Genomic DNA, 25296 nt, shown 5'->3' on the forward strand with positions numbered 1-25296 from the left:
TACTTAAAATTTGATAAAGTAATTTACTTACTGAGAAATATGTCTAGGATTTGGTGTAATTTGGTCCATACTTTTTGGTAACAAGGATCTAAACACTACCAGATATTTTTGGATAACATTAATATTGTATACATGCAAATTAAAAACTGCATAACACAACATAATGAAGCTTTAGAGCATAATACACAAATTATACACTTTTTTGGTCCGATTGAGAAAACTTTCCACAAACTCAAAAATATAAAATGAAGGGAATGCACAAATTTTACTAAAAAAAACTTATTTCAAACATTACATTAAAAAAACTTATTGCAAGCTTAAAAATTCAACTTAGCGCAGAAACTTTTTGTCAAGGTGAATGTAGATTTTAATGACACATTCACTAGAAATTGATTGACTGCACTAAATGTAAATACTCTAGATAAGATGATTAAATTGTAATGTAAAGCAAGTTTCATGTAAAAATAGAGAAAGCACAGTCTGATCGCCAAGCATCATGGAATTTGTGTTTATTCGTGAATGTGTGTTTTCCAAGGATAAATTTTTTTTTCTTTGTATATTTTAAAAAGAGTTACAAAATTGGCATGGTTTTGGAGGAATTGTAACTACTATGATAAAAATTACTTGTACTTCATAATTTTAAAATTCCAATTAAATAAGAAAAGAACGCCACTTTGAGTATAAATTTTATCACTATTTTTTGAAAAATATAAATAAAAAAGTAGTTATTAACATGAGTTTTAAAAATGAGTAGCCTAAATTAAATAAATACTATAAATCCCTTAATAATTACTCTGACATGATTTATTTTAAACCACTTACCGCATAACACTCAAAAAGAGCTTTTTCAATTTAGTGCAGCGAGTTATCAGTGCCCGAATGCATCCACAACGGGCGTCTATTTTATGGCTAGATTAAAAATAAAACAATTATAGTTAAAGTAAAGTAAAAATGGTAAAAAAAAAATTTTTTTTTAAACCAGACTAAATTCTATATGAACAATAAATCAAAAACTTACCACCAACCAAGATCAATTTCAACTATTTCATTGCAATGTTCAGCAAGTTCTGAGATACCCAGACAACTTAAAGATGAAGCTCTCCAAAAATCTAGTGTTTTTATTTGTCTAAATAAACAACGAATAATACACTTAGATGTAAGAGGTAAATAACATAACAAATAGGTCAAATAAATAAGCACAATCAATTACTGCCGTGAAACACCAAAATCTCGACATGTTTTTTTCCCCAATATAAAATATGTTTATGAATTGAACATAACTTAGGCAATTATGAAATTGTTATTATTTTTAACAATTTGTCAAATACCAAAAAATTAGATAATATAATTATAGTCTTTAGAAGCAGGTCTTCCTAACTATTTATAGTCAATTATTGCACTAAATCCTTAAGTAAAAATTAAATTATAAACAGGGTTCATACAGAGATCAGAAGAAGAAATCCAAGGAGTCCAAAATTTTAAGGACTTATCAAAAATTTAAAAACTTTGTGTAAAAGATAACTAGAAATTTTTTTTTAAAAATTAAAAAGCAGTTATTATAAAAAACTTGCAAAAATGTATATTTTGCATATTTTTTCTCTAACCCTTTTGAAATAAATTTTGACTTTGTCAAACTTCATCAAGAAAAATAAATAAAGTTATCACTTTTACACATAAATACATTTTTCAGTTTCAAATATTGTTATAAATCTTGCTAAAGTACAGATGTTAAAGATTAACATAAAAACCTAACAATCTTATATTTTTTTTAAATTTGAATACACAAAAAAATTTAAGGCATTTTATAATAAAAATATATAAATAATAATAAATAATTATCCCGGTATAAATAATTGATATCCTTTTAAACATTTCTCAATTTTTTACAGTAAAACCGCAACGTAATAAAATGGGCAAATATCTGACAAAAAATTAAAATAATAACTAAATATGGAAAAATAAATTTAATGATGTAATGTAATTATACTGTGAAGGGTAAGTTAAGTGATAAAAAAATAGAAATTAAAACATTTTCAAATAAATGAAATAAAAGTTACAAAGAGGGTTAATTACTTTCTATCAGAGGCAATTGCTCGAGCGACTTCATTGAATGAATCTATGTTGGTACAACTTCCTAAAAAGAGATGCTCTAACGGGACACACCTAGATACAAAAATGATGAACATGAAATACGGGAATACAGCAAATAAAATACAATACAGAAAACACAACAGAAAGATTTTCGTTGGCGGCTATGCAGGATTTTGAAATTTCTATTCAAAACATATTTTCTCAGTTTTTTAAAGCAGTATTAATAATGTTTCATTTAAACATTTGAAATTACTTACAAGGAGGAAAAAAACCCTTAAGATTATTTAAATTTATTTCTCAAACTTACACATTTTAATTTCCCCCAAATGTCCCTTAAATATAAATTTTTCTGAAGAAATAAAACAAACATTGATTGTTATTAATATCCTGCAAATATGCCATTCTCTTAATCTCATTGGTATATTAAATAATTATTCTATAGTTATGTTTCCTAAATGAGTTAAGTTCTCCATTAATGTTTCCCAAATGTCCTGTAAATTTGTTTTCTGAATATGTAATTAATTTGATAAAACATATAAATTTTCATTAATACACAAGTATATCTTTCGCTTCAACTCATAAGTATATTTAAAAATTACTCAACAATATTTCTCAATTCTCTATTATAAGTATATTTAGCAATTTTTATTTTTTTTTTGTAATAAATATTGATTGTAATGTTCTTGCATTTCCTGTAAATTTGTTTCCCTAATATACTTTTTTTTTTCTTTTGATAAAATATATTTGTTGTAATTAATATAATGGCTACTTATATAGCTTTTTGCAACTTAATATACCCATCAATTACCTTTGAGTTCATAGCTATAAATGTTATAAATTATTCACAATCATTTCTTTTAATTTATATATAAAAACACTTGTGAAAACAATAATAAAAATATGCAAAATTTGCAGAAAACGATTTAACAAGGTTCATATTCAGAGAGAATAAAGAAAAATTTCCTTACTTTTCCTGATCAACTTAAATGAAATTCTAGTTTTTTTGTTGTTGTTTGTTTTGAATCAAAATTTTAATAAAAATGTAAATTATATTTAGTGCAAAAAATAAACATAATATTGTAACAATATATAATAACAAACATTCAAAAAATAAAATGAAAAGTAAATTAAAAATGTACCACAGTGAAATGATTAAAATGTAATGATTCCAAAGATTGATTTAAATACTCTGATTTCCTAAAAATAAAACAATAATCAATTCAAATACATTTATGCAAAAATCAATGATTAAGACAATTTGTTATGATTTAAATTTTGAGAACAAAACTTATAACTCTTTCTAAAGGAAAAAAAAATATCTTAAGTTTTTAAACAAACTTAGAATTATTTACAAAAGATAAAATAAAAGTAATTCAACTCCCAATTATTAACTCTTAATTAACAACCTAAATCTGCTTACTATGTTACCTTAATGCTTACTAAAAAAGCTACGTATTTGTGAAAAATCTATTCATAACTTTGTGATTAAGTAAAAATAAGATTTTCTTTTTGAGAAAAAAGAAACATACCTTTTAAGGAATTTTTGTTTTAAATTATGAATTAGAGTTATTAGTAGATTTTTTTGAAAGAACCATTTTGGTACTAAAAATTTAGCAAAGGATCTGTTTTAACGATAAACTATTTTATAAAGAGTTTTCTTACATAAAAAAATAAGGGAAGTGTCCATTAACAGACTCAAACTTCCCCTAAAATCACTCCTGATTACACAATGACCTCCTGTTAAATTTTGAATTGAATGCAATCATCACATTAAATTACAAAACTGAGAAATTAATATGAGCATAAAAAAATTGATAAAAAATATCCCTTTACTTTAAAAATTTGATATTTCATTAAAATTAGTAATTGGGTTCAATATTTTATTAATGAAAATTTTTTTAAAAATAATTTTGGGAACAAACAAAACTTTTGAATAACAAAACATTTTAGACAAAAGTAAATTACTAGAGGAGAGAGAGCTAAACTGGACATATTGAATAACTATTTTATTTATTGGTCAAATCTCCTTTGTCTTGCTTTGTTTGCCGTTGCTTAATCACACTATCAGGGTGCGTAGCCAAATCTTTCAACAAAAATAAGCACCTTTTAAGTACTTTTTAAGCACTCAGAAAACATTTTTAAGCACTATATACATTAACAAAATGCAAAATAGTTTTCAAAGACTTTACATGATCGTGATAAAATAACTAGTTTCTGACAAAGAACTCTTTTTCTTAATTATATTAGCCATTAGAAAAAGATCCAAGAGGTTTTTCGGTTCGATATCAGAGGGTGGAAAATGAAGCCTGTGAAATTGAGAATTTCTTGCAAAATGCAGCAGAGTTGCGTGTGAGAGTGATATCTTACCGAACCCAGCTCAGCAGACGCACATGGACTCGCAAGAATTTCATCAAACCTGCAAAATGATTGGCGTTTTCATACGCTATGGACCGACGAGAAGCCGAAATAGATTGTGGTTGAACGAATTGTGAAAACGTTGAATAGACAAAGTGAAAAGCACACTTTGGCATAATATGTGGCGAAAATTGAGATGGTAAAGAAAAAAATCTCATTTTGGAAAAAGGAAAATTAAGAACTTTTTAAAAACACCCAATGAAAAAAGTACCTTTAAGGGCTTTTAAAAAACGAAAATCGAAAATAAGTATATTTAAGCACTTTTTAAAAAAGCTATGCACCATGACTATGAATATTTTAGTAGAAATTGGAAAAGAATGTTTTTAAGGTGCAAAGTAACAGTTAAATTTTTTCTTTACTTTTTTATTAACATATTTTGTTTTCAGAATTTAAACTGAGGGTGACAATGTTTTAAATGATACTGTTTTTTACCCATTTTAATATAAACTTTTGCTCTGTATATTTCTGATCAATCAGAATTAAGCATAAACAAACATATGTCAAGGTAGGGCTAGTTCGGACATGCTTTAGGTGGTGAATTTTTTCATTTAAAAGTTAGCAACTTTAGTTTATTTTAAATAGCAATGATATCAGATCAATATTAATAAATTGGAACTTCTTACGAGCACTGATTCAATTAGAGTTAATGACTTTGTGCTAATCACTTTTGTGCATTGTTGAAACAGTGTTGTGCACGAATGCTCTATTATGTTATGTTTCTCAAAAAACGCTTAGAGTTATTTTATAACTGTGTATGTGCAGAAAAAATTATTCATTGTTTCCCCCATAATTTTGTAGAGAATCGTATTTGGTAACTAATGAAAATTTTCAATTTGAAAATCTTGAAAAAATTTTAACAGAGAGAATTAAGCACCTAAATAAAAAAGCACCTAAAAGGGTTTTTAAAAACAAAAATCAAAAATAAGCACTGTTAGTACTTATTAAAAATGCTCTGTACACTGAATTCTTAAGAAAGAAATCTTGCTATAGTTCGTATATAGTATAGTTAACCATAAATTTTAACTTTTTTCAGAATTAAAAACAAAACAAACAAAAAACACATTTCAAGAGAAGAAATGGTTACTTAACTTCCATTGCCAGTAACTGGTAGAACTACCAGGACTGCATCTGAATATACATTTAAAGGCGATATTTCTATTTTTTTGATTAAATAAAAAATTTGAAATTATTATCAAACAAACCAAATTAAAAAATGGTTTTAAGTGCATTGATTTGCATTTAAAAGGTCTTTTTTATAGTGAAATGCTCAATTACAAATTAGTATTTTAATTCATTTAAGTCAATATTTATTCTCCAATAAGACTTAGATTGAAATTAATTTCATTTTTGATTTAAATAAACTTTTTTGATTTGTAATAAATGACTACTTAACAAATTATCAAGTTTGTCTACATTAGTTCGTAGCTTTTCCCAACCAGCCTCGTGTAATGGGGCCTAGTGTGGACAAAAACTATCGCTTATAAAAAAATCATATGGAAAAACTAAATAACTTTTTAATTTCAGATATAAACCAGATTGTAGTAAATCGTCAACATTATTCTTAAAAAAAACATTTGACAAGTGAAAAATGTACATATTATATCTATATCCATACAGATAATCATATATGTCCTTCTCCCATATATGATCTCTCTAATCAATTAACCATTTTATTCCATGATCATTTAATTCTTAATATCAATTATTTTTTAACTAAAATGTTAGTTTAATTAAAATTTTTGAAAAGACAAATTTAAATATCCTCAAATTTGTTCCCGCTTATGCTTAAAATATTAAAGAATTCATTATATTTATTCTAAATTCATTTTTTATTAAAATGTGGATTGATTTATTAATTTTTTTCCTTCATAATAATAAGTACTGAAATTTCTGAAAATCACAAATCCAGTAGGACAGATAAAAAGCCTTATACTTTGTGAAATCAGTGAAGAGACCCAAGATAAAAATTTCAGGAATGGAAATTTTTATTTGTCGAATAAGGAAGAGGAAAATTAAGAAGTGGTGAGGTTCTGTCGTTGACTGTTTTAAACCAAGATGAAAAACTTGGATTAGTGAACGTTTCCCAAATCCAAGGATTGTGGTACTGGCGTAAAATTAAAAAAGTACACTAACACCATTAGCATTCCAGTGATAATGCAACAGTGAAACAGACACCATCGGCGGTAGTGATAAAGTGGCATCATCTGAATAGAACTGAATTATAAAATTTGCAGAAAAGAAAGTCAAATTTAAGTTTGCCCTTCTATTCGGTGGAATTCAAGAGATCTGTGACTCGATTTCTGAAGGCAGGGTTTGTAACCAGAAAGCTTGAATCGATCGTAAAATGTAAGAGTGTTGGTATGTCCCATTGCGCTCTAACACTATTTTAAAAACATAGTTCTTAGAATGTGGGGACAGAAGTTTTAAGTTTTTATAAATCATACAGATCCATCACTGCTTCTTTATCTCCAGAAATGATAATGAAGAAAAGCAGAATCTCGATATTCTATCAAGTGATCATCTATTTCGCCATTGATTTTATTATTTCTTAATATTTTACATAACTACAAACAAAAGCATGAAAGTCCACATAGGGCAGAAAATTCCGGGTTTTGTGTTAAAGTTACGTACCCTCCCCCACTCAGCTTTTATTGTCCAATCTTCTTTTCTCTAAAATTTCTAGTGCTGATGAACCCTGATTACAGTAATTAGTAATCATAAATAAGCTATAGCTGTAAATCAATCTTTTCATGTTTAGTCTATTGCGTAAATAAAGTAAACTTACTTTATAATGGAAATAATTGATGATTTATCGATGAGAGAGCGATATAAAGCTAGGTGATTCAAGTGTTTTATTTCAGAAATATATCTAAAACCAATTTGAGTCAAGTCCTTCGACCGGCAAGAATTCAATTCAAGTTCTGAAACAGAGAGATGTAAATTTGATTTCCAAGACATATACATCTGAAATTACACATATACAGCTGAATTTAAATATATTAAATGAAACTTTATTTAATTTCATTCAATTTAAAAACATTTTAAGATATACAATGGTATAATTATTGAAGTATATAAAAATGGTTTTTAGTAAACGGTGTTAGTAACAACTAGTTTATATATATTCTGACTAGCTAGAGTACTCAAGTTTTATTGAAACATTTGTGCTGAGTAACAATTAAACTTTTAATTGTTTCCTGTTCATTAAAAGCAGGATTTATTGTAATATTATCATCAAAAGAAATTTATAATCAAAAGTCTGACTAGTTAAAGTAATTAAATTTTAACTGGACCTCTGTGCTGGATGACATCACAAATTTTAATCATCGTTTCCTGACTGCGAAAAGCAAAATTTGTAGTCATAGGAATTTTATCATAAAATAAAATTCCGATCATTTTCCCATTAGCTAAAGTTATCAAATCTCAATTGGAGAACTGCCAAAAATACAAGCTTCAATCCTTGCCAAAATGAAGTCTCGAATAAGAATTTATCGTCAGTTAAAATTTCGACTAACTGGAAGGCACAAATTTCAGTTGGAATTCAGTGCCTGAAGTTACAATCATAATTTCATTTATTTTTCATGTAAAAAAATTACCAGACAAAATTAAAAAAGAAAATAATTTACTGAACTTTTTTTTATAAAAAATTTGTTTTTTAAGTACACACAAAGAATGGTTCTATTTTTTGTAAATAGTATCTTTCTTTTTGGGTGAGACTTGGAGAAACAAAAACAAATTTTTTTCTTTTTTTTTTGTCCACTTGCAAAACGTTTGTAATTTTTCATTTATTATGTTAATTGTTGTTGGTACCTATTTTACAGGATTTTTTTACATGCTATGAGAAAAAGAGAATAAAAATTTCAATTTTGCTCTACACATATGAAACAAGATAGAAAAATAAAACCTTCAAAACTGATTCAATTCAAAAGTATTATTAATCAAAGGAAAAGTATTATTAATCAAAGGATTCTCTCAAAAGTATTATCAATTATTTTTTGAATTATCAAATTCAAAATAAAAATTTATCATTTATTAAAAAAATTAGAGATTTCAAAGTAATATCGTGATATTGGTTTTAAAGTATTATATAAGACTCCTGCATATTTAACATTTGTCCAACGAAGGCATCCAATTTGAAATAAATAATTTTCATTTAAACAAGCTAAAAAGTTAACCTTAAAAAACTACAATGCTAGAATATCACTAGATGAAATCACCCTGAAAACAAATAAATTCCTTTCATGACTGAACTGGTCATACTTTAAAATCAATTTTGAAGAGAAGAATTATGTTATAAGTTGGTAAGGTTTAGGACAAAATGGATTAATCCAGGGTTTAAACCGTCCAGTCCAAAACTGTCCAAAATCTATTCACTCAAATTATGTCACAATTTTAAAAAAAATATTGGGAAAAATAAAATGTTAATTTTTGAACAAGAAACAAAATGAAGACATGTTTTAGTTTCATTAAAAAGTTTATTATTTTTAATATTGCATAATTTATCCTTATGAAACACAATCAAAAACATAATTTATTAGTATTAAAAGCATATTTATTCATATTGAAGGGATAAGGCATTCACTTTTGTTGTTCAATTAATTGTGGAGCTTCAAAAGTTATAATTTTTTTTTTCTATTATATTATTTTGNTATTATATTATTTTCCTTTAATAAGTTAAAGCAAATTGTATAAAAAGTATCAAATATTTATTAATATATGTAATTATTATGTGTACAATAGATACACATATAGAATTTTTACCTTTAACCAATGTTCAAGGTTTTGTACACTTTAAGTCAGTTTTAGTCACTTTAGGACAGTTTAAGACAGTAAAACCCAAATGCCCAATTCAAAACCAGTTTAGGACACCCAAAATCCCAACCCTGGCTTATAACTTTATTGGCTGTAAAAACGAAACAGAACAAACTTGATATTTTGATTGATCTTTATCTTTAAAAATAACTGTTTTACTATTAAAAGTTTATTTTGAAGCCTAAGAGTTTGCTAATGAAGTTACAACTAATGAATTCTTGACAAATTTAAATGACAATTTTTTTAGCTTAAAAATCTTTTAAAAATAGTAGTATTTCTTAAAAGCCTCATTCTTTTTTTTCTTCAGGACAATCAATACTTTTTATCTCAAAAAAGAAAAGAAAAAATCCTTACTTTGAAAGGAAGAATTTTTTTTTCAATTAAAAGAAGATTATTCAAAATTATTTTGTTGAAAAGTGTTCATCAAAAGGGGAAAAAGAATCTCAGTCAAAAGGAATTGAAAATATCTAACTAACTAATTACTACTTACAAATACTACTACTTACAAATAACTACTAATCTACTTACAAATATATAAATTAATCTACTTACAAATATATAAATTAATCTACTTACAAATGTCTAATAATTACAAATATCTATAAGGAACTAAATGGCATTTATGAGGTCTATATGCTATATTTAAAATATAAGCATTTTATAGCAAAAAAATATAAAAAAAGGAAACTGAAATAAAAAAACTTAAAATGTCACCTTGAAGTAAAGGGCAATGGGACGCTACAGCTTTTAAACAATTATTATTCACAAAATTACAGCTAGAGAGCTTCAAAGCTGTTAAGTGGTGACATGTTGCTGTAACAAATCTAAAATAAATGTACATTATATTATTATTCTGGTTTCATTGTTCAAGAGACACAACTTGATTAAATTCAACATTTAACAGAAACATTTTTATTAAATTGAAAAAAAACTATAAAGACTATTTAAAATTGTTATGCATCATTACTTCTTTTCTTAGTTAAAATATAAAAAATAAAGTTCCACCATAATAGTTGCACAATCGTTTATAAATATTCATTCTGTCTTTCCATTTTTAAGAATTTCAACAACATTTTATATAAATTTATGCATAATAAATTCATGTCGTATAAATGAATTTTTTTTTTTAAATTTATTGAAATATACTCTCCCGATTTTTTCTATAATAAATAGATAAATGGCATTAAAATTATTTAACATATTTTAAACCATAAAATTTATTATGACTTGAAAAATAATTTAATGCATTTTAATACATATTTAAACAAAATAACAATTTAAAAATAATGTTGCCACAAGCATTCAGAAAAAAAAATTCTGATGCTCTCTTGATATTTTGATAAAATATCAAGAGAGTTATTTATCATACATCATACATAACATTTAGTCATGGTGGTTGTCAAACATAACAGTAAAATCAATATTTTGTCATAACAGTAAAATCAACATACTGCTAAAAGAATATTTTTTTAATATAAATTTTTAGATAATTTTATAAATGTAAATGGATTAAAAATGCAAAAATAATAATAATAATAATAATATTAGATGATATGTATTAACTGATAATAAATTGAATCTAAATTGAGCATTGGATAATATTTTGAAATTTGCCCCCCGTTTCTACCCTTTTTTTTCTTTTTTGAATAAATAATAGAACATTTAGGTATCCCAAATTAATTCTTTTTCACAGCTTTTAGAAGTATTTTAATTGAATTTCCAGCAAAATTTACACACTTGATCAGCATAACTTTAAATCAATGTAATTAGGAGGCATTATTCTGAGTTTCTAGGACTTCAAGGAACGAGCTTAGACATGTTTTTTTAAAACAGGAAAACTTTCAACTATCAACAATAAAGTTGATGCTCAAAACAGAAACAATTGAAATAATATTCAAATTATTAGAATAAGATATTTCAGAATGAGAAATCCTTGAATAGAAATGATCGGAATATGCTTTGTTATAAACAATGTGATAATTTTTTTTTTGGGTTTATTATTGTTTTTAAAGTTTCTAAAAAAGAAGTAAACAAAACACAATTCAGGGTATCTGCTATATTTTAAGTTTTCAAATTCATGACTAATTCCAAGAATTTTTCACGACTTAACGAAGTTACTATTTTTCTCCCAAAAAAACACAACAATAAATTTAAAAAAGCATTATAATAATATTAATTGAAATGATAGGTATAACCAAAACTGTTATACTCTGCATCTTCATATTTATAGATTTCAAATTTAAAAAACAGAGTAAAGAAAGAGTTGAAGCAATAAAATAGCTGCAAAAAATACAAAAACAAATCATTTTTTTCTTCTTTTTTTCCAGCAGAATTAATAATCTAAACATACTTTTCTGGTTTATTGGAAAGGAAAGAAATACTTCCAATTTTTCTGTTCTCATTTTGAAATAAAAAAAAATTGGTAATGACTGCTTGCTTCAGCTAGAATTTTAAATTGATAAAATAAAAAAATAAAAATAATAACAAAAATTCTGAAATCACAGAAGTTTAAAAGATAATTCGCTCTAGAAATGATGCTTTTTTTTCCATTTTTTTTAAAGAACGCCATAATTTTTAAAGAACATGATAAAAACTTTTCATATTTTAATAAAATATGACACTGAGTGGGGATTTTGTTACAAATTCAGATATTCGAAACACCTTGAAATTGGGGGGGAAGGGTAAATTTTATTTTAAAAATTAAGATTTTTCGGCAATCTTAATTCGGGACTTGCACAGATACCCTGATAAAGTGCTGGCCTGAGTTCCAGAGATTGGATACGAAAGCCAGAAACTCAGGTCTGAAGCCTGAGAGTTAGTAGGTCTGCATGTGAATTGCAAGTAACAACACACTAAAAAAAATTGTTGATATTAGGACATCAGTAAATGTACAAGACTGATGACAAATCTTACTCATTGAAGTAATGAGCAGTGATTCTACCTTGACTGCCACACCAAGATAAATTCAAGGTTTTCAATGACGAAAGTCTAGATTCCAATCCTCTCAATGCAGTAATGTCAACCTGAGCAAAATACATAAAGTATACTTCAATTAAAAGAATTTTAAAGAATATATATATAATTTGAGAAATACAGTAACATTTATGTTAAGTGGCGAATTCTGATTAAATACATTAATTTCAAATCATTCTATTGAGACAAAACTTCTCTGAAAACTCGTGAACTATTTCATTGTTAATTACAAGGTATATTTATATACTAATTCAGGAGATCTTTTAACTAAAATAAATATGAATTAAAAAGGTTATGCTGTAAGTTTAATTAAAAATTTGGAACAGTAAGCTGTAAATATTAGAAGAATAAACATTTCATACAGAATGGAAACAAGACAGTAATAAATTTAATTCAACTATAGATTATAATCTTTAAACAATAACTACTTTCTTTTATGCTGTAAGTTTAATTAAAAACTTGAAACAGTATGGCATGAGTATTAGTAAAATCAACATCCCATTCAGAATAGAAAACAAGATAGCAATAATTTTAACCCAGTTATAGATGGTAATTTTTAAACAATAACTACTACTTTCCTTTATGCTGAAAGTTTTCTTTTAAGTTGCAATTAAAAACTTGGAATAGTAAGCTATGAGTTTTAGAAAAAAAATCGAAATTTCATTTAGAATGGAAAACAAGACAGTAATAACTTTAAAACAATTATAGGTGATAATTTTTAAACAATAACTACTACTTTTCAAACAATAACTTCTTTCTTTTATGCTGTAAGTTTAATTAAGAACTTGGAACAATAAGCCATAAATATTAGAAAAAAATTAAAATTTCATTTAGAATAAAAAACAAGACAACAATAATTTTAAACCAATTATGGATAATAATTTTTAATTTCCTTCACGTTGTAAGCTTAATTAAAAAGCAGGAACAATAAGTTATAAGTATTAGAAAAATCAAAATTCTATTTAGAATAAAAAACAAGACAGCAATATAAATTAAACTCAGTTGTAAATAATAATTTTTTGAACATTAAATACATCTTATTTAATCACAGCATTATAAAAAATTAGAACTTTTAAAAAGCATCTTGAAGACTTAACTTTAATTTACTAATAGTTTGAAAAATAACTCATTGAAGTTAAAATTAAACTGCACAGCTAAATTTTCTTATTATGATGCTAAATTGTAAAAACTGAAAATTTCACAAAATATTATTTATATTTAAAAATAAAATCATTACTTAAAATAACATCATAGGATCAATGCAAGTCTATGTAAACAAAATATCTACTGATATTACAAGAATTTGAAATCAATGTTCAAAAAACAGACTAATTTATTCATTGAGAGTAATTGTATAAACCACTTCAATATTATTATTTGGTATTTCAAGGAGAGAGAAAAAATTCCATTGCTATTATAATATGCTATTAAATTATTAAAATATGCTATTAAAAAACTTCTATTACACATGCCATGTATGAGAAGTTTAAAGGATTAAAAGGTTGAAACAAAAAAAACTTACCAGGGGCCAATAAGTTTGCAGATTTAAATCTTTATATAACACAGGATCATAGCAAATTTTGTGAAATAACCTAGAAATATATAACACTTGTAAAATAACAATAAAATAAAATGAAGCAGTCCTGTTATAATAAATAAAATAAAAACTTAGTTGCATAAATAAAGGGATAAAAGAATGATGATATATTTAATAGCAGATTGACTTCATCACATTATAATTAACGATTCACTAAACAATCAGGAGAAAAATAAAACAAAAAGCTTCTTACTGCATAAAATTTAACAAAAAAATTTTTTTTAAATAAAAGATAGGGAAAAAGGGGTTAAAAAAAGTATAATGTAAGAAATTAAACTATTGATTCATTATAGACTTTAAAAATAGTTTCAGCCAAATTTATAAATATCGACAGTGTTGATAAATCTTCTTCCTTATTAAAAACATAATATAGGCAATGATATAGATTAGTTGTCATTAACTTATAGACTGTGCATAGCGTCGTATGGAATTAAGTCATGGATTCTAGTCAAGCGTCTAAGCTACAATAAATCTTATAAGTCTAATACCATTTTTGGGGAACAATTCCCTAATCTAAACTAAATTCAGTGACGCGACAGCCTATAGAAGGGCAAGGCTTACTGTGCCTATCTTAGCTTTCTTGACCTTGGGCTCTGGGGTGCTAGAGCAGATGTCCGGCTTGGGTTGTCAGCCGAACACGGAACCCCCAGTGTTTAGTTCCCAAGCATGCTTGGTACTCATTTTATTGATCCACTAAAGGGATGAAAGGCTGAGATTCCCCAGTCTACATACATATACAGGGTGCATAGCCAAATCTTTCGACAAGAAATAAGTACCTTTAAAGTATCTTTTTAAACACTCAAAAAATATTTGTAAGCACTATATACATTAACAAAATGCAAAATAACTTTCAAGGACTTTACATGACCATGATAAAATAATTAGTTTTTGACAAAGAACTCTTTTTCTTGATTACATTAGCCACCAGAAAAAGATAGAGATTTTTCTGTTCGATTTCAGAGGGAGGAAAATGAAGCATGAAATTGAGAATCTCTTGCAAAATGCAGCAGAGTTGCGCATGAGAGAACAAGAATAATTCCCACAGAATCCAGCTCAGAGTATGCACATTCGGACCTGCAAGCATTTCACCTTACATGAAAAATGATAAGAACTTTTATATGCTAGGGAACGACGGTACGTCCAAATACGTTGTGTTCGAATGATTTGCGAAAATGTTGAATAGAACAATATGAAAAACCCGCCTTTGCATAATACGTGGCAAAAATCATCATGGTAAAAAAAAAAATATTCTCAATTTAGAAATAGAAAATTAAGCACTTTTTAAAAACACCTAATAAAAAAGCACCTTTAAGGGTTTTTAAAAAACGATAATCAAAAATAAACACTTTTTAAAAAAAGCTAAGCACTCTAATATATACTAATAAATTTAGTAGTCAAAAGGCCTCACAGCAGTTTCTTTTTTTTTATTTACAAAAATGGTAGTCTGTACAACTAAAAAAGTTTGGAACTGCTGATATCAAGTCTAGGAGTAACTGCAGAGTCTTTTCAATCGATGTGTCTAATACCTTGAGATATGTCATGAAAATTTAAAATATTAAACTTCTGAGCTCCATTTAAGATCCCATCTTTGCTCGTTTTAGACTAGAAGTGCAAAACCTTTATTTGAGGAGAGCAAAGCGAAATAATTAGCCCTTAAGGGGGTAGCAGGAGTCTTAACATTAAAAGAGAAAGGCAGCAAATTTTAACTACTAATGTTTATCAAGTATAAATGCACTGTCTGCAAAAAGAAAAAGAATTTCAGACAAAATACAAATATTTTTGATAAAATATCTTGGATAAATATTTTTGATAAAATTGAATTATAGCAACCTAACTTATCTCTCCTAAAAATATTTATTTTTCACTTTTTTGAAGTTAATCACATCTTGTCACATTAAATAAATTATTTAACAATATTTAATTTTGAATGTATTTTGGGTAAAGAAAATTTTCTTTAAAATAATTCACTAGGTAAGAAATATAAATTTTTTGACATATTGAATCGGTTAATCTGGATTTTCAAACATATATGTAATAATATTAAGACCACAAATGCTTAGCACAGAACTCAAAAATTTTTCAAATATTTTTTTTCTTTTAAAAAAAAATGCACATTTATTAAAAAAAAAAATTTTGTAATGATGTTTATGTAGAAAAATAAATGCAACCTGTGTTGCAATACTGAAATTCTAGTTATTAGGCAAAAAGGTGTAAAGATATAAATTGTAAAATTAGCAGCAAGGTTTGAACTTTACACGAAACATTCAAACTCAAAATGTTCTTTGTAAATAAAAAGATATTGTCACATTTTGAGAATATTAGGATGCAACATTCATACACAGTATACTAATCGGGAATAACGAGAAAATAAATGTCTAATCTTATTAACATAATTTAAAACTCTAACTTATTAATTAACATGAATTGCATGGTTTTAATAAAAGAATGCATGAATACACATACATTTCAAGAAGTTCAAAATAAAATCGTGACTTTGGTCCTGCAAAAAACTGTATTAAGAAAAAACTTTATCTTTTAAAAATAAATAAACATACATGGAAAAACCGAATAAAAATTAAAAAAATATCTTTGAGAATAAATATATGAAACATGAAAATGACTGTTTATAATGAAAAAATAATAATTACAATGATATTAAAAATTACTAACTTTGATACTTGAGCAACAGAACACAAGCTTTGAAGATCTAAGTAGCTAATTATTAGGTGTATAACTTCATTCTAAAAAATAAGAGAAGATTGTGTTAATTTTGTACAAGTTAGGTAATCAAAATTAGGTGAGCCAACTGGTCTTCCATTTTAAAGCAAATCAACTCTACTACATTTTGTTGCAATAATAGCTGACTCCTCATGCACGATTAGCTTTTCCAATATGAATGCCAAAACCGTTATTATTGTCAAACATGAAAATTGTTTTATCTTTTAGATTTTTGGATGAAAAATAATCTAATTTTAAAAAAAGGGGGCACCAGTCATCTCTATATTTTTATTATTCACATAGTCATTATTTTTAAAAAATTTACAGTTTTGTTGTAGCATACAGGAAAATGTTACACAAGCTTGCTTAGAAAGGTTCAATTTATTTTTACTACTTAAACTCACTTTAAAACTATAACAACTTAATTTTGACAACATTTTTTTTCTCACTTTAATAATTTTGATAAAGCTATTAAAATCTGGTCTTTCCTTTAATAAATTCTTGATCTTAATACAGCTCTTGAAAAGGAGTTAAGAAATTTAGAAGATTTATAATTAATACTGCAAGAAAAAAAAATTAAACAAAGTGTTGATTGATAGGTGACTATTGATGTAAAGAAAGAGTTCCTACATTTAGGTCTACAAAAAATTCATTAGGATCCTCATCACTTCTACTGCTATTTATACATCATTATTTTTCAAAAAAAGAAAAAAATATTTTAAAGAGAGGATCAGAATAATTTAAACAGTGATTTCACTTACGATCTATAATGTGTCAAATACAACAAGATAGGAAGCGAAAATAAAGTTGATGTGAACTATGGAATGCATAATTCTCTAGAGCATAAAAAAAAAAATGGGATGCAAACCACAGAACTGTTTCAGTCTGTGCAAAATTATCCAATGTTAGAAAATAAAATTATTCTTTTCTTTTTTTCATTCCTGTCTCATCAGAAGGATAATTTTGTGAGTATAATAATACATAGTCGCTTTTCCTTAATGCGTGCATTTGATTAGTTGTATATAATTAATTAAAAATTGTAATTCTTCATATCGTATAATCGTATATAAATCGTGATAACTCTTTCCTTGCTTTGTCTATCAATAATAGATGGAAAGCCTATAAATGCTCCTATTAAATTAATTGATAAAGAGGTAGAGAATTTATTGACTGCTCAATATCACAGATCATTTATATCTTCAAAAAGTGCTTATAAAGCAAACTTATGTTATTTTGCATAAAATTTTGCAAGTTTTTAGAAGACTTAGAAGATTTTTAAATTTGAGCTTTTAATAAAAATAGCATCTTTCAAAAACTAGAACACAAAATATTTACTTTTCATGTGTATCTTTAAAATTGAGATTTTAAATGGGTAACACTCATCATAAAAATAAAAAAAAACACCCAAATCCTGAGGACCTGAAGTTTTCAAATTACTGACTTGGTTTGCTAGTTCAATTTAAAGTCAATAATTAAACTTCACAAAAAGCTCTACATCAAAAGTCCACAGGACTGGTTTGTATAATGGTAGATGAGTTGGCTCTTCCATTTTAAGAGTTTTAAATTTCAGGGAGTAAAACAAAACAGACACTAGGGAGTAAAACATCAAACTCACAGGCAAATTATCAAATGATGCATGATGATCAGGTAAATAGACTGATGAAAAGGAAGAGGCTGGAGTTTGATAATTTTCATGAAGTGAAAAATTAACCATTCTTTGAAGGGCAGACGGGATAGCAGAACTCGATAAACTGTAATTTGAGAATTTATCTTCACCATATAGAACAAGACTGTCTAGTTCACAGTAATAGTTCAAGTGTCTGTGATGAAACTCTATTCGGAAATAGCTAAATGAAATGAATCAAAGTGGCTAGTATTAGAATGTAAAAAAATAAATAATTTTTATTCTAAAAAGAAAAATAAATATTTAAATATCATTAATTCTAAAATAATTATTTATTATAATAAATTATCCCTTAAATGATAAAGAAAAATGAATGAAAAAGTGAAAAAAAATAGTGTATGTTAAACAACAGCAAAATGTATGGAATTATGGAGCAGCAGAAGATTTTATGATGCAAACTTTAGCATTCTGTAGAATTTTCTGTAGCATAGATAATTTCACATTATCATTGAACTAAACTAAAAAATTCAATATACAGTGAACTCTTGCTACTACAATATCCGATACAACAATAACTCCCTCGATTACAATGCTTCGCGGTCCCTACGAATTTGTATATGAATTAATGTTACCCGCCCCTCCATATTGGGATATTCTCTGAAGCAATAATTCTCTGAAAAACAATTTTTTTCTTCAAATTTCAACCTTATTTTGTCAATCTCTCCATCTTTTCTGACAAGAGAAGACTCACTGGGGATTATGTACTTATCTTATTTCTTTTCCCCACAATGAATGACTTTTGTATTTAGATTTCAATACCCCATCCTCGAAAAAATATGAACTTAAGTCATTAATTACAGTAAAAAAATTGAATTACTAAGAACATTAACAACAAAATCAAACAAATTTATCAATTTTGGTTTGCTGGCAAGAGAGTAAAATTACTGTGGCATATGTAGAATTGCAGTTTACAGAATTGGAATACATAGATCTTCTGTACATATGTAAAATTCAGCTATCAGTCAATATGTTTCTCTGAAAATATACTTCAGAAATTTTTTGTGACAACTAAAATTATTGAAATATTCTTCATTTTAATTTGTTTCCTATCATAATATAAATACATCACAAAGGTAAAAATATTAAAATCGGGAGATTATAGTAAAACTAATTTATAATATGTAAGCTATATAAATAGATAAAATGAAAGCAACTTACTCAGAAAGAAGATCAGTTTTTTCAAACTCTACTGAAAAACAATGTGATTCATTTGGTGGTAAGTGCTTGGGTGCACCAGCCCATAAAGTAACCCATCTACAAATAAAATATTTAAATAAGGGGAAATTAAAATATTTAAGCATTCTTCAAAATTGTTAAAGTCAGTTTAATATAAACAGAAATATAAATAATTATATATTATTCAAATTTTATCTTATTTTAAGTAAGATATTAAAAAAATAAAAAATTGTTTTCAGTAACTATATCAGTATTTTCCTTGAGTATTTATTTTATTTATTTATTTTTCTGAAAAGAGACCAACCCTACCAGCCTTTCATAGAGACAAATACCATTTTTTTAAAATGTTTCCTTCACCCATTTTAAAATATGTTTTATTTCAAAAAAAATATTCAAAAAAAGATACAAATTTTTTTTTAAGTAGGAGAAAATAAAAGCTATAAATTGCAGCAACCATTGAAGATTATTTTTATGGTAGGTTAATATTAAATATTCTTATTTATCTTAATATCCAAAGTATTTTTTTAAACTTTTGTTCAAATAACTTTTATAAGATTAATATATATATTGCGGACATAGTTTGAAATCCTGCATTAGATAGAATGCCTAGGCATTTTATATACACAAATAGCCAGTCTTTTTTTTTTTTAATTTATTTATTTCTAGGGAGATCTCCACTTAAACCAAACAATGTAATATATCAAGCAAAAAATATCAAAGATCTATTTAAAAAAAAAATAAAGCTAATTGACATTGAAAAAGATCTAGACATCCTACGCAGGTTCTTAATGACATGGGTAATGAAACAAATGGAGATGGTAACAGTTTGCTTTTATTTATTAATGAATCTCATATAATTATAAATTGAAAATTTTTACCAGATGCTCAAAAGTTCCACAAAGAGCCAAATAAAATACATCTAAAACTTTTTTTAAATATAATAGTTTCTTTTTTTAAAAAAAAAATATTATAATACTATAACAAATAGTTACAGTTTACTGCAGGATTAATTTTCAAAAATTAATGTTTAAACTTCTCTTATTATGTTTTATTATCAAATTTGTAGAACCAATCTTTTCATGACTTAACATCATTAGTAGCAAAATTACACAGGGTGCGTAGCCAAATCTTTGAATCAAAAATAAGCACTTTTTAAAAACTTTTCAAGCACTTTACAAAAATTTTCAAGCACTCAAAAAATTCATATTGAATCAATGATATTATTGAAAAACAAAAAATTTTTATGAACAGTTTTAGCATTAAAAAAAAACTCAACAAGAAACGGACGTAAAACGAAACAATCAGTACTTTCCCACATCACCGAGTGAATTCAACTGGACTCTGAACTCAGAACAAAAGTACTCTTACCCCCTACATCAAAAAAGTGTTAGAAGTAAAATAAAATAAACAAGAATAAAATTANCAAAAAATTCATATTCAATCAATGATATTATTGAAAAACAAAAAATTTTTATTAACAGTTTTAGCATTAAAAAAAAAACTCAACAAGAAACGGACGTAAATCGAAACAATCAGTACTTTCCCACATCACCGAGTGAATTCAACTTGACTCTGAACTCAGAACAAAAGTACCCTTACCCCCTACATCAAAAAAGTGTTAGAAGTGAAATAAAATAAACAAGAATAAAATTATAAATTAAAAAGAAAAACATTTAATAAGGATCTGACTCTATTCGAATTGGAGCACTCGGGTTTCAGTTTCGAGTGTGCGCGCATGCGCAGGTCAGATCGTGGGTATGACATGAAGTCCGTGTGAATGATTACGTAGCAAACACTCCATTTTTCGTGAAATGCAGGGGATCCGTCAGATATCACTGAAGGAAAAAAAATATTTCGTGAAAAAAAAGCACTTTTAAAAGCTTTTAAAAACGAAACCTCCCAAAAAGCACCTTTAAGTACTTTTTACAAACGCTACGCACCCTGTTACAACAGAATATCGTTAAATAGAGCTTCAGACATCATTGAATGAATAAAATAATAATAACTTTTCTCTGTCAGAACAATATCCTAATATCCTTACAATTGCACCAGGATTATATACTTCATAGATTCGTATTAGCATCGGCTCAACACGCCTTCCAACACGGAATTCTAAAATAGAAACAATGTTATTCATTAATATCTGCTCCAATATTATGTCAGAAAAAAATATTTTATTAGTTATAAAGTAAAATAGACCATTACATGAAATAGGCCAGACAGGATTTAAGCTAATTTTATCAATTTAGCTATTGTTAACAAATAAAATAAACAAAAAGAAATATATATATATATATATATATATATATATATATATATGGNTTATATCTTTCTTTCTAAAATTTAAAAAGATTGATAAAATCATTCGAAGTTAAAGATTTTTCCGGTAAAGGGCATTTAAAAGAGAAACTTAAAATTATTGTGTTATCATTTTTTATCTTCTCCAAGAAAATAAAAAGTGATATCCTAAGTGTATCAATTTAAGTATGTATTTCGAAGAAACAGCATTATTCCATTTAATATATATTTTTAAGAGTTTATTTATATTTGGGACTGAATTCAAAGCACAGCAACTCCCTCTTAGTTTAAGCATTTATAGCATTTAGTTTAAAGCCTTTTACCACTGTTTTTTGGACGCATTTTTTACGTAATCATAATATTAGTAGACGGTAATGCATTTGTAAAAGCCATTAAGGAGGTTTCGAAAAAATTAGGACTATTACGCAAAAAATAAGTGGTTTCTCTGTTAAACCAGCTCACAACAACAAGTTGATACTTCTTTTAAGTCATATTTTTACACCATCTTAATTTTAGTGTTCAGGCATTAACCGCTTCCCTGATTATACCGAGTTAACTCGGATATGTATATATTGCAAATATTTATTATCCCGAGAAAACTCAGGCGTAGCAGAATTGGTCAGTACGTTTTGTTTTATCACGTTTTTACTCGGCTGAAAGCAAAGTAATAATAATGTGCTGTGATTGGAAGTTAGCCAAGTTTTGTTTGGGAGTTTGGCTGTTGGATAGTGGGACTGTACAAGTATTTTCTGTCATATATAAATGATAGTTGCTGAATTTACATAGAAAAAAAAAGAGATAAAAAAAATGGTGTATCACTTCACTAGTGTTTGAAAATTATCACTTTTGTGTTGTTCCTTGTTTTAAAAACTATCATATAAAGACTAATATTCAACTTTTTCACATGCCAGAGATAACTCCGGATAGTAAACTGATTGTAAATTAAATGCTTTTTTACACACAAAAAAATAATACTAAATCTTCAACTTCAAACTTGTGTATACGTTTTGTTTTAGTTCCTTGTATGTATTAATAAAGTAAAAAAATATGTTGATTTTTTACATTTTTTTCGCAAAAAATTAAAAGGAAGCGGTTAAGACATTAATTTATAAAAATGATATGATAGCATATAATAATAATCTGACTTTACCAATAAAATCTTGACTTTCAATAGGAATTCTACATGGAAGATTTACTTTTGATTCTCTACTTGATGGAAGAGTAAGCCACCATTTACCATAAGTTCTCTGCAATATTTATAAGAATATTTAAATTTTAAGACAATAAATAAAATAAAAAATTTTTACTTGTAGTTAGTATTTTTAAAATAAAGACCAAAAACCTTAAACTGAAAGTCAAACTTAAATTAGAGCATTTAAACCACATTTAACGAACAAATCAATGTAACTAATAAAATTATTCAATACTTAAAACCACAAGTATGAGAGACCATTATCAGGGGTCTGTCTAGGTTTTTCTGAAAAGTACCTATTTTGTGAAAATTTTGACATAATTTGTGAAAAATTAAAAATTATATTAAAAAATCAACACAAATACATGGTAAAAATGTAGATTTGTCGTTTCTTAAGGGATACAAAAATAAAATTTTAAGAAAAATTATTTTGTGAAACCATTTTTCTTAAAATTCAATTTGTGAAACTACCGTTTTACCTAAAATTGAATTTGTGAAGGTATTGCTGAATGGTAGTAAATGCGGCCTGGACAGACCCCTGATTATATACAACCAGCAATGAATAGCACATATTTTTTAATGTAAGAAATCTTTATTAATTGTACGGAGCATTAATAATGTATAGATTATTTGAGATAAACATCGCAATCATATAGATTTAAACTTATGATGCATTTAAGCTACTGAATAAAAAACTAAAATTGTTTAACCTAAAAAAAGAAAGAAAAATTTATATTTCAAAAAATTATTGGGAAAAGTTAATTCAGGTTAAAACAATGGTCAACAACATTACAGTTTCTTGAGTACAAAGTTTTAACAAAGTAGTAAAAGGTTTTTGTGCAAATGGCAATTATTGAAAAGTCAAGACACATATAGTTTAAAGATAATATAAATTACGAAAAGGCACTAGTAGGTTAAATTTAAGATGGAAAGGAAAGATTAAATCTAATAAAAATATATATCAGAATTCAACGATATTGCTCCTGGGACGAAAACTCAAAAATTCTACCCTGTGGCAAGAGTTCTTTCTTCAATCACCAACAGCAAGCGAAGGGGATATTTCCGTATTGTGATCTGCCACTTCAACTACAATCACGGAGGAGCCAAATTAATTTGAAACGAGAAGAATGAAAACAAAAAAAGCCTGTAGAGGTTTGCCGGGGGGTGGCCACAAGTTATACCCTTCGAGTTGGTGGAGAGATTTCCGCATCGTGATCTGTGGCAGAATAATCACCAAGTCTTGGCAACTTCCGGGCAGCGGCCCATCATGAGAAACTAAAAAAAAAATATCACAGAAAGGAACCAACTCGGAAGGTATAACTCATAGTCAACCCCCGGGCAAACATCTACATGTTTTTTCTTTTCTTAAATTGCAAGTTTAAAATCTATTTGGCACCTTGGCGATTGTAGTTTCACAGATCATTAGGATACGGGAATTCAGTTTGTTTTTCGCTTGGGGGAGATTTCCGTACCGTGATCTGTGGCAGATGAATCGCCAAGTCTAGGAAACTTCCGGGAAGTAGTCCACAAGAAGTTTTTTAAAAAAAACATCACAGAAAGGAACAAACTCGAAAGGTAAAGCTCGTAGCCACCCAAGGGCAAACATCTAGATGTTTTTTTTTTTTTTTTAAAATTTGCAAATTTAAAATCTATTTGGCACCTTGGCGATTGTAGTTAGCGCGACAGATCACGATACGGAAATATCTCAAACTTTTTACAGGAATATTAAAGAATTACAAATTATAAAAAACATAAAATTAACATACTAGTTCATACACACTGACACAATCTCCAGACCTCGGAAATACCGACGGGGGACCCAAAATATTTTCAGCTGTATACGAAATAGAGTGTTCACTTCCATATTGTGAACTAAAGTCAACTATTTCGCATGCTCTTAAAGATAGTACTGTTCGTCCTCTTTTAGTCGCCTCACTATGCATTTTAAATAATATAAGGTCCTCTTCCGTTTCCACTGACTTCATCATTGGTTATTTCGGGTGGGAGCAAGCAGAAATAATTTAACACATAATAATTTTAACAAACATTAAACAAGAAAATTAGACCAGAACATTAACTATACTCCTTGACATAAACGAACTACAAAACAAAACATCAACATAACTTTTTTTATTATTATTATTTTGTAATGAATTCTGGGTACATTATTTGAACAATTATAGTCTGACTGATTCTGAGTAAGTTTTATGAGTGGTAGGGATCAAATATTTTGGTATTATAAATTACATATTATGAACGAAAACTGAAAACTTTTGTAAATCTTTAAATTGTTTAAACGGAAAGAAAATTTCCTACATATGATTCCTCATGATGCCAGAT

The 25296-nt window shown here is 26.7% G+C and overlaps 1 protein-coding gene across 2 annotated transcripts; it reads right to left on the bottom strand.

Moving 5' to 3' along the window:
• Positions 1-760: 760 nt before the first annotated feature.
• On the bottom strand, positions 761-25120 carry LOC107451113 (F box and leucine-rich-repeat gene 4). Of its 2 annotated transcripts, XM_043050527.2 has the most exons (13): positions 24723-25120; positions 22915-23011; positions 21473-21578; positions 19449-19544; positions 18222-18453; positions 16559-16629; positions 13814-13883; positions 12232-12341; positions 10033-10142; positions 7292-7427; positions 2074-2163; positions 1019-1126; positions 763-909 (listed from the first exon to the last, which is right to left on the bottom strand). In XM_043050527.2, the coding sequence occupies exons 1-13, from the start codon at positions 24942-24944 to the stop codon at positions 819-821; spliced, it is 1539 nt and encodes a 512-aa protein (XP_042906461.1). In that variant the 5' UTR covers positions 24945-25120; the 3' UTR covers positions 763-818. The 2 variants fall into 2 exon arrangements, with proteins under 2 accessions (XP_042906462.1, XP_042906461.1); XM_043050528.2 differs by lacking the exon at positions 24723-25120 and having other exon boundaries at positions 761-909; positions 21508-21578.
• Between the last annotated feature and the right edge of the window lie 176 nt (positions 25121-25296).

The sequence above is a fragment of the Parasteatoda tepidariorum genome, chromosome 2, assembly GCF_043381705.1.
Source record: "Parasteatoda tepidariorum isolate YZ-2023 chromosome 2, CAS_Ptep_4.0, whole genome shotgun sequence".
In the NCBI taxonomy this organism is placed as follows: Eukaryota; Metazoa; Arthropoda; class Arachnida; order Araneae; family Theridiidae; genus Parasteatoda; species Parasteatoda tepidariorum.